Source organism: Nesoenas mayeri, assembly GCF_963082525.1.
Source record: "Nesoenas mayeri genome assembly, chromosome: 5".
Classification (NCBI taxonomy): Eukaryota; Metazoa; Chordata; class Aves; order Columbiformes; family Columbidae; genus Nesoenas; species Nesoenas mayeri.
The window spans coordinates 67,105,344-67,119,394 of NC_137548.1; the positions used below are offsets into that span (position 1 = coordinate 67,105,344).

At 44.0% G+C, this 14,051-nt stretch overlaps 1 protein-coding gene across 1 annotated transcript in view; it reads right to left on the reverse strand.

The window, feature by feature from the left end:
- ABTB2 (ankyrin repeat and BTB domain containing 2) overlaps nucleotides 1-14,051 on the reverse strand; it is a gene marked incomplete at both ends in the record, with an annotated part of 120,355 nt that overhangs the window by 16,511 nt on the left and 89,793 nt on the right. The window contains 2 exons of the mRNA XM_080345476.1: nucleotides 754-919; nucleotides 5,644-5,796. Of these exons, the coding sequence (XP_080201602.1) occupies nucleotides 754-919; nucleotides 5,644-5,796 (319 nt within the window). The remainder of the gene's footprint in view (nucleotides 1-753; nucleotides 920-5,643; nucleotides 5,797-14,051) is intronic.

Sequence of the window (14,051 nt, forward strand, 5' to 3'; positions counted from 1 at the left end):
CCAGCTCATTCTCATTGCTGTGACAGCTATCACGACTGCTTATTTGGGACAGTTTTTTTTCTTCTTTTAAATTAAAAGCTAATTCAATGCACTGAACGATGCCCCAGAGAATGGACTCTGCTGTTACTTGATGGGACTGGCAGCACAAGCAGAAGCATTAAGGACTCCCCGGACTACCAGATCCCTATGGGTCAATGTAGCTGAGCAGAGAGCAGGTAAAAATTGAAAGAAAATAATAGATACATCAGCACAATGGACTTTCAACAAAGCTAAACTGACCGATACCAACCCCACTGGGGTTCTCGGTGCTGTTTTGTATTTGCTAGACCGTGCGGAGAACACATAACTCACAGACAGTAACACCTTCTGGTCACTCCTCACTGACCCAGATGGGATTTGGGCTGTTGAACCAGAAGAGAGTGTCACTGGCAAAAACCATTTTGTCTTGACGTTGTCTGAGCATTAAAACACTGGAGTTTCCATTCGCAGGCAGTGTATTGACCTGCATTCCATCAGCGCCCAAGAAAGGAGCAGATCCACATTCCAGCTGATAAACAACTCACTCCAGGCTCTGAATGGCTTTTTGGGGGGTTATTTTTTTTTTGGTTTTTAAAGGGATGCATTTTCAGACTAAAACACAAGCTAGAACTAGAAAAGCTTTGGAGAGGCAGCTAACACAACCTCACGCATTGATGGAAAAGAACACAGAATTTGTTGAGGCAAAACATTTGTGCGTGTAGTTACATGACACACCTGATCATCCATCGTGTTGACCCCGTCAGGTCCCAGTGCATCGATTGCTTGGTTGATCAGGTCTGTCCTCCCGCAGTTCAGCATTCGGAACCCCAGATCCTGCTGGAATTTTTCAGTAGCAGCCTTAGCATCCAGTCTCCGGAAGGAACTGAAGCAGCATTCAGGTCTGTGAAAGAGAAAAGAATTTCTAGTTTGTTGGGGTTTTTTTTTGTTTTAGCCCCATCTCCTACAGAATTTTAGACATCGCATTTGTATTTTCCTGCTTGTTACAAGATAGTCCATCAAACATTCACAAAACCACATTGCAAGGAGGAGAAAGAGGTGAAGAGAAAGGGTGTATAATAACCAGTGCAGTTGTAGGATGAAACAACTATGCTGTCTGCCTACCAGACTAGCTATTATTTTGAAATAAAAAGGCATTTCTGAAAGAAGATAATGACCCTTATTTTTTTTAATGAAAAAAAAAATAAATAAAAAATAAATAAATAAAAATCAAGTTTAGGTAGTGAAGCATCCTCAACTCTTTTCCAACGCCTCAATAGGAGCAAGTGCATTAACATTTCTATGAGGTTCCCTTAAATCCTTATCCTCTAGATGACTATCAAATGACCTTTATCTGGTTTGGAAGGAGCCCAGGGATCGCTGTAACTCCTCTGGTTATCTGCTCAGAGGCTTCTGAATTCCAAGCCTGGCAGCGTATCACCTACACCAAAGGGACACGGCCAAACTGGAGGTGTTTCCTATCTCAGCTGGGCACTGATACCAGCGGCCCTTTGATGTTATTTCGGGGTGAATTTCTCCTCTACCGCTTGTCTGGTTTTCAACAGAGGCTCTTGTGCAAACTCTCCGAGAGTGAGATATCAGCCTGCCAAGTTCCTTTGAAAAATGAGATTCTTTCAACAAGGCAAACGTCTTCTGGCAATTTTGCTCAGCCTGCCAGATCAGTAAAGCACTCATCGCTCCACGCAGAAGATTCAAGATGCATCTTATTCACGTTTCAATTCGGCTGGTCATTTGTTTTTTTAATGCTTCTGAACTTGCATGGATCGGGGATGACAAATGGTGAGCAGATGCTCTGAACGATAAGTTCACAGAGATCCCACCGCAGGCTGGTGACCGCTCACATCATCCAGGGGACACCAGCATCTCAGCAGCTGCTTTCAGACAGGAGCTACATCAGGGGACAACTTGGGGGATGCAAAGTGACAGTCTTGGAGTCACCAGCTCTTTGGAGTTACATCTGCAAGTAAAACGTGTGTCTGAGGCAGCTGAGTACAAATGTTTGATCAGGAGACAAGATCTCGGAAACATCTGGATGGTAGATTAGGACATGCAGAGCACAAGAGGACAGTAAGGTAAAAGGCTTCATACTAGATACATATAAATCATAAATCCTAGGGCTAGGCTAGTCAATTAATAATCTTGTTTGACTGAGGTGATTATTGATCATAATATCATTATTATGTGGACTTTGTATAACATAATAAAGGAGAAGAAGAAGCAGGAAAAGAAGCTCACACGTGCGCAACCGCTGCGCAGCAGCTGTAACCACAGCGGGTTTTCCGTGTGCGAGTTGTTATTCTGCAGAGGGGAGAGGTGAACGCTCGCACGCTTCCTCGGGTAAACGCTGGGCTTTCCAGCTGTGCACGTCCAGCTGTGCCCAGGGGATCAGCTAAAGGTGACACAGAGACATCATGGGGTGCAGAGCCCTCAGAAAGGGACAGGGCTGAGGTCCCGGTTTGGGAAGGGATGGATTGGAGAGGGAGCAGGAGCTTGGTGCTCTTTGGGTTTCATAGGCGGTAACTACTACTATAACTATAGGTAGTGGGCGATTTAAATTTGGCCTGCAGCGAGGAAAATTAATATTATTTTTTAAAAATCCAATGTGTGATAATAGCTTAATATTGAAATCTCAGCCTTTATATTTAAATAGGTGGAAAAGAAACACAGTCCGTTGCAATCTCGCATTTCGCCACTTGTATTACCATTTAACCAGCAACAAGCGCCTACTTAAGACGCTTATAAATTGGCAAACAAACTGAGAGCATCGCATTAGAAGGCTTTGTCCACCAAGACACAAACAGTTGTGGGAGACTGTACTGCCCGAGCAGTCTGCGTCAGAAAAGAGGTATTAGAGGTCTGAATTTCAGGTTATACTAATTACACCTTGTTCTTCCGCACAGCTTCTCTTTCAGGGATTTCAACATACTCTACCTGATGCGTCATCACTGCAAGGAACTGTCATTATATGACTTCTTCATGGGGAAAAGCGAGTTGCAATTTGCCGATGGTTACACAGCAAGCCAGGGATAAACTTGGCTTCAGATTCAAGATTTCCTTTTCCCCTAAATGTGCTGTAATGGCTAAATACAAATAGCTGCTTTAAAGGACCATATGATGGATGCTGGAAACAAGGCATTGCTCTCTCCTCATGGTTTTCTTTTCCTGTTAGTTTAAATCTTTCATGCAGCACAAAGCTGTTTTGCTTACATTACACATCACAGAACATTCTTAGACCTTCAGAAATGAAACTCGGGCAAGACAGTTCAAAACAAAGACCTGATCAAGCTTAACTTTGATTTTTGCCCTCTGCTACAAAGATGATGTGTTGCTCTAAAGCAGAGGTTGATTTGCCTGCAGGGAATGGACACGGCATACGGCCCTATGGAGGAACAGTCCGGTGAGGTGAAAGGTGTGAAAGGATCTTAGTTTTCTTGCCAAATTGCCATTCCTTCTGTAATAACAACAAACTGAATGGAAACCTCTATCACCCTCCTTCCCTGGGCCAGCGCTGCCAACCCTTAACAGCCCAGCAACTGAATTACCCTCTGCCTGAATATCCCAGTGTGGCTGAGGCCCTTTCGACCTGCTTCTCACTTTTATTTACTTATTTCTTACATTATTATGGGCTTTCTGGGTTTGTATTGAGCCCTTCATTTCACAGCTGTGTCATTATGGCTTCAGTTTGAAGTTACTGTGATAAACCCCAAAAGCTCGTCTCTAAGTGTCTCCTTTCAGCCTACGTCAGCAGCAAAATCAAACACCCAAAGACTAAACACCCAAATCCCTGCCTTTCTTTTTTCATTATTTTAACATACACAATCTATAAAGAAAGGGACTAGCTGTGCTTTGTGTGTGAACGCGCACAAAAATCCAGCACAGATAGAGCGTGGGACACCTTTGAAGCAGAAGGTTTGGATGCAAATTGGAAATCAAAATTCTTCCTAAAGGAGAGATCGGAAAAAAAAACAACCCCATAAAACTGACTGGAAGGGCTTGTGATTAGGTTAGTCTTCTGTGCAACTGTTCAAAGGTTTTGGCAAGCATTAGGCACGTCTGTAAAATTAATTTAGCCCCTATTGAGTTGCCTACACTACACCTACCATCCAAACTTAAGGTAGAGCAGCCTGTGTGTAGACGCAGAGCATACATACGCTGGCAGAGAAAAGGGAGAGGAAAAGTGTTCCCGTTGGGTTTTGTGCGTAATAATTACCCTTCAGTTCACAAATGGGGAGACAGAGAAGTAGCAAAAAGCAAGAGCTTTTTGGCTGCCAGAAGGAGACGGTAAAAAGCAACAAAACCAGATCCAGGACTCCTGATTAAAAGCCTCTTGTTGCTTTTATTGTTCATGAAAAATAATTCTAAGGTATATCTTTATCTTTTTGGGTGATCATTTCATCACTTAAGAGCATGATAAAAGTATTATTTATTGTTATTAATGTGTCCCACTCACTCATGTAACCCAAAGGTATATGGGGGACAGAATTCACCCAAGAAACAAGAATTCACCTGGGACTAAAGTTCAAGATGTAACTCTGACATCAAAACCAGTGCTAATGGCACCAACCTGAAGAACTACAAACACTGAATAAAACACCTATGATGTGCTAATGAACTCAGCTAATAATAAATCCCTGTTCAATATATATGTGAGGGGAAGATTTTAAAAGATACTTTTGATCAAGGTATGTCAAAAAGCAAAGAATAATCTCGTAATTAAGGCTAGGGCAAAAAAAGCCAAATAATTGTGTTTCAGTCTGTCTCTGCTTCATTCTTCCTACATAACTTTTGGCAAGACAAAATCTTCCTACTCCAGCTGCAGCTTGTGGCCAAAATTTCTTTATCTCTTGGAATACTAAAAGCTTAGATACGTATTGCCTGTATGGTAACTGTATGGACAGCAGGGTGACCATGAGCCACCACTGTGCCCTTGTGGCCAGGAAGCCAATGGTACCTGGGGTGGGTTAGAAGGGGGTGGTCAGTAGGTCAGAGAGGTTCTCCTGCCCCTCTGCTCTGCCCTGGGGAGACCACACCTGGAATATTGTGTCCAGCTGTGGCCCCTCAGTTCCAGCAGGACAGGGAACTGCTGGAGAGAGTCCAGCGCAGCCACCAAGATGCTGAAGGGAGTGGAGCATCTCCCGTGTGAGGAAAGGCTGAGGGAGCTGGGGCTCTGGAGCTGGACAAGAGGACACTGAGGGGTGACCTTATTAATGGTTATCAATATGGAAAGGGTGAGTATCAGGAGGATGGAGCCAGGCTCTTCGCGGTGACAATGGTAGGACAAGGGGCAATGGGTACAAACTGGAACACAAGAGGTTCCACTTAAATATGAGAAGAAACTTGTTTGGGGTGAGGGTGGCAGAGCCTGGCCCAGGCTGCCCAGGGGGGTTGTGGAGTCTCCTTCTCTGCAGACATTCCAACCCGCCTGGACACCTTCCTGTGTAACCTCATCTGGGTGTTCCTGCTCCATGGGGGGATTGCACTGGATGAGCTTTCCAGGTCCCTCCAACCCCTGACATTGCGTGATTCTGTACCTTGAGATCTGGCCCCCAGGGAATATAGTAAGAAGTTTTGATTACTTCAGGTGCTCATAAAGCTTATTGTACGTACTTGAGCTGCCGGGGCTCACAGTCCAGCCCGGGGAGGAGCAGTCGGGCCGTCTGCCTGATATCATCGCTGTCCACAGTCAAACTGCGCCGGTGCTCAGCGTACGTGATGGCCACTCGCATCCACTCCATCAGCGGCGGCAGGAGCATGAAGGGGCTGGAAAACATGGAAACAAACAATCCGACACAGTTACCGAACCGCTTCGTACCCAAAATGGGGTCGTGCTGGATGTGCTGGCTTCATGAAATGCATTTTACTGGGTGGGAAATAGGGCCAGAGTGAAATGAAGGGACCTGCTTCTACTGTTATTGACTACAGGTCACAACTGGACTAATTAGAATGCCCATCTTAGCAGGATGCATGGAAATTTGTTTGCACAGTGCCATTTTTGCTAATGAGAATCATGAATACCTGTTTGCAGCCCTATACGTACTCTTCCTACCCACAGCTAATGAAAGAGAAGCAATCATTAAGAGCTCAGCTGCAATCTATCCCTATTTTCCTTTGCCTTGTAGGAATAGATGTACTTTAAGAACTTCGATTTTAAATAATACTCCCCATGGAGAAGCAAGCTCCACATGTCTGCCTCCTATAATATGAGTGTTTTCTAATGCATCTCTTCTCAAGAGTTGTCCTCACTGAATAGGGACTCAATATCTTCTCTGTACAATTCACAGAAAATTATCATTACAGCATGAGACTAGAACTCAGACTACATAAGTATGTAGTCTGAATAAAATTATAATTAATTAGGTGATTTTTCCTACAAGGGCATAACATGTCCATCCACAACTAAGTCAAACATTTTTAATATTTATGTGTCTAAGGCAAATAAAAACATTATTACTTTTAGTATGCCATCCTATGATTTTACTTGAATTCATATTTACCCAATTGTTTTCAGATGCCTTTAGTCTGCCCAGACGGTATATGCCCAGGCAGGCCCATATGGTTCACAGAGTACCCCCAAAACTAGGATTATTTGCAAAAAGAATTCAAGAAGAGACTGGACAATGCGCTCAGACACATGGTGTGAATTTTGGGGTTGTCCTGTGCAGGGACAGCAGCTGGATTCAATGATCCTTGTGGGTCCCTTCCCACTCAGGACATGCTGTGATTCTGTGACCTGTGTTCTACTGTTAACCGTTTTGCTAAGGAGGAATGAGTAGAACCAAAAAGACAACAACTAAACATGGAGACATCTCTATGCAAGATTAAATGTACAAATTATAAGCATTTTGTGGAAAAGCAATCTGTTCCTAATTTGTCCAGCAAACACAGTGAGGTTTTGCTTGATATGAAGGGTTGCAAGGCAACAAAGGAATATAAATAAGGTAATAACAACAGCAACAACAGCCCCTTTGGACTAGCTCACTCCTGCTATAGGAATGAACATAGAGCACTGAGATTAGACAATAATATATGGGTGCCATAACACTCTCATACACAACATATCCACCCATCCTCTCAGACTGATCTATTATTTGCTTGATTTTTCCCCAAGGATACCTGCTGCCCTTCTGGAAGGCTCAGGAGTGTAATGGAAACCACCTTTCCCATTTCCACTAACAAATTTATGAATGCTGGAGTAAAAAAAATAAATAAATAAAATAAGAAAAAAAGCCATTTTCACTTAAGCATTTGAAAGAAAATAACTGAGGGGAGAAGGTATCAATTCCTTTACGAAGAAAAAAGAGCGATATACCAGCAGATATAAAATTATTTTGGCGTTAATGAAAGGAGCTGAACCCATGAAAGGCATTTTCAAAGCTGCACATCCATATGCGTGCGCACAATAAGAGCAAGCGGCACCCATCCCGTTTGAAACCGTCCATCAATAATGGGATTTGCAAGCAGAACTCCCTCTGTATGACTCTGAATGTCCTTCGGGGTGGAATAACTGCATGCTCTAAAGTATGTCCCCCACTTGTTCCCATTTTGCAAAGCTCATTCTGAACCGCTGCCATCATCTCTTTATAAACAAGAGCACTATCGCTATTTTTCTCTGCTCCTTCTCCTGAGTAGTGAAGCAGCATCTACAAAACCAGAGGTCCAGGACCACCAGCAAGGGTGTTTTTAACAGGACATCCACTTGCTGCTTTACCTGTTTACTTCTATGTCAAACAATCTAAATATCAGGGTTCATCGCTTCAAAAATTACCCACTAGCTCATCAGTTGGAAGATTTTCTGGAAGCCCAGCTTGGCTTCTCCAACCCGTTTAGGCTTTTAAGTTGTCCCAGATCCATGGGATGCGATGAATTTAACCCCTTGAGCATAGGAAATTCAGTTTGACTGACTTCCCTATGGGAAGGGCAGCAATTCCCTCCAGGCATTTGGGAAACCAGAAAACATCAACCCTTATCTGCCCTACAATAGAGGCATTTACACCTTCTAAATTCAGACACTTAAGGGAGGAGCCTGAATTCATTCTTTAGACTTTCTAATCACTCAGCAGAGCTTCTTTAATGGGGATGAAGATGGCCCTGCTCATTGCAGGGAGCTTGGACTGGATGAGCTTTCAAAGTCCCTTCCAACCCAAACTATTCTATGATTCAAAGCTCCTGAGACAGAGAGTTAGGCTAAAAGTACCAGAATTAAATACTCAAAAGGCAATAGGGTGAAAACCTCAGGAACAATGGAAAAATTCGTTTAACAAGTGATTTATGTGCCACCTTTTGTGGCAGAGAAGCTATTTAGGCTTCCCTGACACCTTCATGGACAGAGAATCAGGTAATCTAATCAGGTAACGAGCCAAATCCTGGTCATGGTTACAGCACCGAGCAGCTCAGCAAACACCAGAAATAACACGTACCATGAAGAAATTTCCACTCTGTCAATAACTGAGGTGTGCCAGGGTTATAAATGGCCTGCATGCACAAGCAGACTTTGAATGTGGAAAACCCAGGTTGGGAGGAATGGGAAGGAGAAATATTTTTGTTTCTTCATTTTGTTGTTTTTTTTCATCTCAACAGATTTTCCCAAAGGCTTCAAAACTCCCCTAATTACCCTGTGCCCAAAGGAGAGCAGACTGCGCATTGCAAAAAGGAATAACAGGAAGGATGTTTTCCTCATATTGCCATCCTAATTTATCCCAAACCTACCACTGGCATTGCTGTGCAAGTTGGGTACATCTTTATTCTATCAGGAGCGACTCTAACGACTTCTAGCTTTACTTCTCTTAAAAATTTTTAGCTTGAGGGTGTGCTTTCTATTTTTCCCCCCAAAATGCACATATTCTTCTTTTATCCAGCTATTTCCTTTCTTCATATTTTGCTTACTGACACTACCTCAGATAAGCGATATCATTGCATGATCTGAGCAGAAGAGATGCAGTTCAGCTGAATAAAACGCCAACACTGGGTTGCGCCGCACTAGAAATAAATGCCATTATTCTTTTTTTCCTAGAATATAAATGCAATTCTCATCCCTGTGGCCCTTAACCTGGGCGTCCATCTGCCTCTAGGGAAACGTTGATCATTTCACAGTCTGAAGAACACTGGAGGAGGGGAAGGGGAAAAAACCTTCATGGAAAATTAACTGGGAGATGCTGCAAGCTAAAGAATTAATTTCAGTCTGCCTTGTGCGTTTTCCTCTGGACTTTCTGACATTTAGAAGCATTTGGCAGCTCATTAAATTGTGCACACAAAGTGATCCTGCCCTGGGAAAGTGTCGCACTCGCAGCGGTTGTTCACTGGGGACACAAACTCTCGGATATCTGCGAAAAAGAATGTCACCATTGCTTTGTTTCATTTCTTGAAGTCGTCTTCGCGTGATGCCACACGTAAAATGGGAAAGTACACAGCGGTGGAGAGCAAAATGGGATTGGACCCGACTGTGGGCTTTTGCCCCTCGTTTGAACTAAAACACCTCGTTTTATCTAGAAACAATGAAGGATAGTAGCAGCAGCACCTAGCAGAGAATTTATAGCAAGGTGTAACTTTTTTCCTGGAAAATATATTATACTAATTTGATTAGAATGGCCTAGGACGTGATTGGCATCTGGGAATCCTGTGTGACAGCCCTTGAGGATGCGCTGTGGGATCACAGACTCTCATGCAGCACAAAGAAACTAGTCCCCAAAAGGGGCTCTTCTGAGGATTTTTAAGAGCACTGGGGCCAAGGCATTTTTGGCAGAGGGAGGTGAACTGTATGGAAAAAGAAAAGAGCTCCAGAGGAGCTAGAAAATCGTATTCTTCCTCTGTGTTTAATGGTAGGACAGTGCACTTGGAGCTTGGCTTTCAGACGCACATTTTCCCCACAGCCACCTCTCCTCTCCTGGGCTATTTTTCGTAGCCTCCTGTTTTGCTGCAGCAAAATAAAGAGGGAGCCAACAGTGACAGCAACATCAGCAACAAAAACACCTTGTTCTTCCAAACAAGAATCTCCTTCTTCTAAAGCAGGAAGGAAAATATTGACCTAACGGCAGCAGGTGAGAAGGGCAGGATTTGTGTCCCTCTTGGCAGGTCCTGCAAGGGACAGTGTCCCATCCACCCTCACCCATATTCTCCTAAATGGTTTGATGGAACAACCCTTCTCTTCATGTGCTGGCATTTTAAACACCTGCAAACTTTAGCACCACAAAACACGTGTAAATATCAGAATGCTGATGGTCAGAGCAGTGTAGCCCATGATATTCAATTTACTGTAAGTAAAGTGCCAATATTTGATTTGCTGTAAGTACAGAGAGGCTACATGCCTCAATCCCAAATATTTAGAGATCATTGCAGGTTCTTTTGCAAAGGACTGAAAAAAGACAGGCTTGCAGTGCAGTGAGCTGATGTTTGGGTTTAATGCTGGAACCAAACTCTACGGTTCAGTCCCATTTTACCCTAAAATGATAGAGCTCAAAGTCAGTAACACAAAGCGAATTAAAACAGCTATAAAAAGCTACAGCTCAGTTGCACCTGTTTTTTTTGGTTTTTTTTTAATAAAATAAAAGGGAATAAGTTTAAAAGCCATTTTGCACATGAGTTATATGACCAGCAGGAATACTGGGAGTGACAGCTGGACTGATGGGAATAATCAGCAACACAATGGTGAATCCTATAGGAGGGTGGCCAGGGGAAGCTGCCTTGTTTGAACTTTACACCAAGTCGGAAAAACCCCAAGGATGGCAAAAAAGTCAAAAAGAAAGCAAGTGTGAAGTCTCCGAAGTCAGAGAAGGGAAAAGACTCTGAATCAAGACAGAGCACCCAAAATCTAAACCGTGTCACACTGAAGCGGATAATGGCAGCACACTTAAAGTTTGGATTCTCAAACACTGAACTCCTAAGTTGCAGGGGAAAAACTATCTTAGACTATGCAATTATATGTGAATAAAACAACGAGAGAAATTATGATTTAGAGAAAACACAAAATCTTTGCTCCAAAACACAACCAGCTTAAGTCAGGAGCCATTCCTTTCGGATTCAAAATATTTTTCCTGAATTTTCCAAACCCTCCCACATGTGCAGAGAACAGAGAGGAATTACCACGCTGGATCCGATTCAAGGATCATCTCAACAAATGCCACGTGTCTTTCAAAGCAGACGGTCCCAGATCTTCATGGAAAAGGAAGAACAAATTCAATCACAGCCAACTGGCCCGAAAAGAAACGTTTCTTCTGAAATCCCTTGAAACGATGATGGGGTCACATCTTAGGAGATAAGTGTTCTCAAATTTTAGTGGATCATTATCAAGTTACTAAGGTCTTGGCTTGGATACGCCATACACCAGCTTCCACAGTTTGGCAAGTTATCCTTCAGCCAGACGCTAATGGAATGAAAAACATCTGGATAATATTACATTTATTGGGATCCTTTCTCCACTGAATCTGCCTTCACAGTTTCCTCTGCTTATAGAATATGAAATGGTACAAGAATAGTTTAAATTTAGAACTGGCAGCTCTGATCCTCCGTGGCAATCCTGGTAACCACAGACAGAAATAGCATCTTTTCCAGCCCTGTCTGCAAACCACACTGAGAAATAAGGTGCAGCATCAGACAGGTTAACTGAAAATCAAAGTAAAAACTAAATTCAAGCTTACTAAAAAAAAAAAATCCATTAAGTAATAATTAAGAACTCGCTATGAATCTCAAAAAGGACCCTCAAGTCCGTGGTTTATTTGTTATAATCACATTTTGCTAACTTTGTTTTAACAACAGGGAAAATATTCTGGTTTCAGGCTGGAAACAAGTCCCTGTGCTGCTCTGGAATGTGCTATGTGTCTCATTAGAAAAACATATTTGTAACATCTGTATGCTGTGGCAGAAGGGACTCATGGTTTCTAGAAAGACAGAAAATAATTAAAACCAACTCAAATTGTATAGAGCTGATGATAAGTGTCAGATAGATGTACACGATAGTTTTAAGCACAACAATATGGCCGTGGTTATGCGATCAAGGATGTGACCGGGTCCCATCTGCTCCCCCAGACGCACACAGAGCTGTTTGATCCCGGGCGGGCACCGCGAGCACCCACCTCAACAGAGCAACCGCGGAGGAAGGGAAACCACCGATCGTGCTCCTCTTGCTGCTCCCAGCTCCTCGACAGCCTAAAATTCTCCATCAGCTGAAGATGGCTGCAAACAATCTGGGAGACGAGCTGCTCTTGCATGACTCCGAACCTCCCTGCAGCCTTGACCTCAGCGAACGCACAGCTGTACGTTTAAATCACGCGCAAGAAGAGCAGATGCAACTATGAGGACTTGACTTCTTGTCACATCTGCTGAATTAGACAGAGAAAACAGCACTAACCGGTGACCTGTGTGTGTCAGCCTGTACCGCCAGACTCGCACAGGACAGTTCTACAGATCTCGTTGGAAGGACCCGGGTGTCAAATCCCACCTCTGACCAGCCAAGAGCATCTTCACGTGGTCACTGAGACACAAGCTCTTCCTACCACAGAAACAGGAGGCATTTCCATGAGATCTATTAAGCCTTTCCCAGCTCTTATGAAAAGGTGACTACCCTGGTTTGCAAGCATTCATAGACCAGCACACCTTCGAAGGTACCGGTCCCAATGCCAGCCCTACCCTAGGCCAGTGTTCTCCTCCAGCACGAGCCCGTCAGTGTGTGGCTGAGACTTGGGATCTGCATTGGGACCAAGGTGGGGATTGTCGCCCTGTACTGGCACTGGGGAGGCCAAACCTCAAATCCTGGGTTCAGTTTTGCACCCCTCATGCCAACCAAGCCCTTGAGGTGATGGAGTGAGTTGAGAGAAGGGAACGGAGCTGGTGAGGGGCTGGAGCACAAGTGTGATGGAGCGGCTGAGGGACCTGGGGGTTCAGCTGGAGAACAGGAGCTGAGGGGAGACAGGGACACAAAGAAACGGCCTCAAGTTGCGCCAGGGGAGGTTGAGGTTGGATCTGGGGAACAATTTCTTCCCCAAAGGGCTGTGGGGCATTGGAACAGGCTGCCCAGGGCAGTGCTGGAGTCACCATCCCTGGAGGGTTGAACACACATGGAGATGAGGTTCTCAGGACATGGGGCAGTGGTGGACTTGGCAGTGTTTGGTTAACAGTTGAACTTGATGATCTTAAAGGTCTTTTCCAAACCAAATTACTCTATGACCCAGTGCTTTCCATACAAGACCTGACCACATCCCAGCCCTCTCCCAGCAGCCGCTCTGAAGGAACCTGTGTCGGCTCAGCTCTGCCCAGACCCACAGAAAGGACACTTTGCATTTTCACGCCCCTCAGAAATTGTCATTCTTCCTTGTGTAAGTTTCTCAAAGCGCAAACATGCTCGTGCTGAGTTACGTAACAAGTCGCAAACTGCCTCTAACTTACAGCTGTCCTCCAAAATCAACTCACGTGGAAAATCCCAAAAAGTCCCTTCGTGTCCTTGTTTTAAATACTACTACTTTTTCATTTATTTCACGAGCATCACTGGCTGATAGAAAATAAGCAGCGTCTGGCACATCTGGGTCCCCCCAAATCAGTTTGACACGTGGAGGCTGATACCAAGAACCAAGGGGAAACTTTGCCGTGTGCGACAATTCCTCCTGCAAAAGGAAAACCCCGGGACATTTTGGAGCAGGACGCAAATACAAACTACAGGCATTAAAGAAATGAGCCTGTAGCAGCATGCTATGGGATAGGCAGAGATAAACACGGGCAGAGAGCCAGAACGGGCTGTCTGCTATTCTTGGATTAATCAGCCTTGATCCTGTGGGCAGAAAAACCAAGAGGTAACTCCTACGGTTCATTCCAGCAGCTACGCTGGCACATTAAAGAAATACAAATGAAAAAGCACATTGCTATCTGCAAGCAGATTTATCAGCGTGGTTCCTCACTACCTGGTGCTGAGACTCCTCCTTCATCCATTTTTTTTGCCATTATACTTAATTCCCAAAGCACTGGGAGGATTGAGATAACAGGCCTCTTGGTTATGACTTCAATCTGATTTGCCAACGTGCATATGTTAGAAA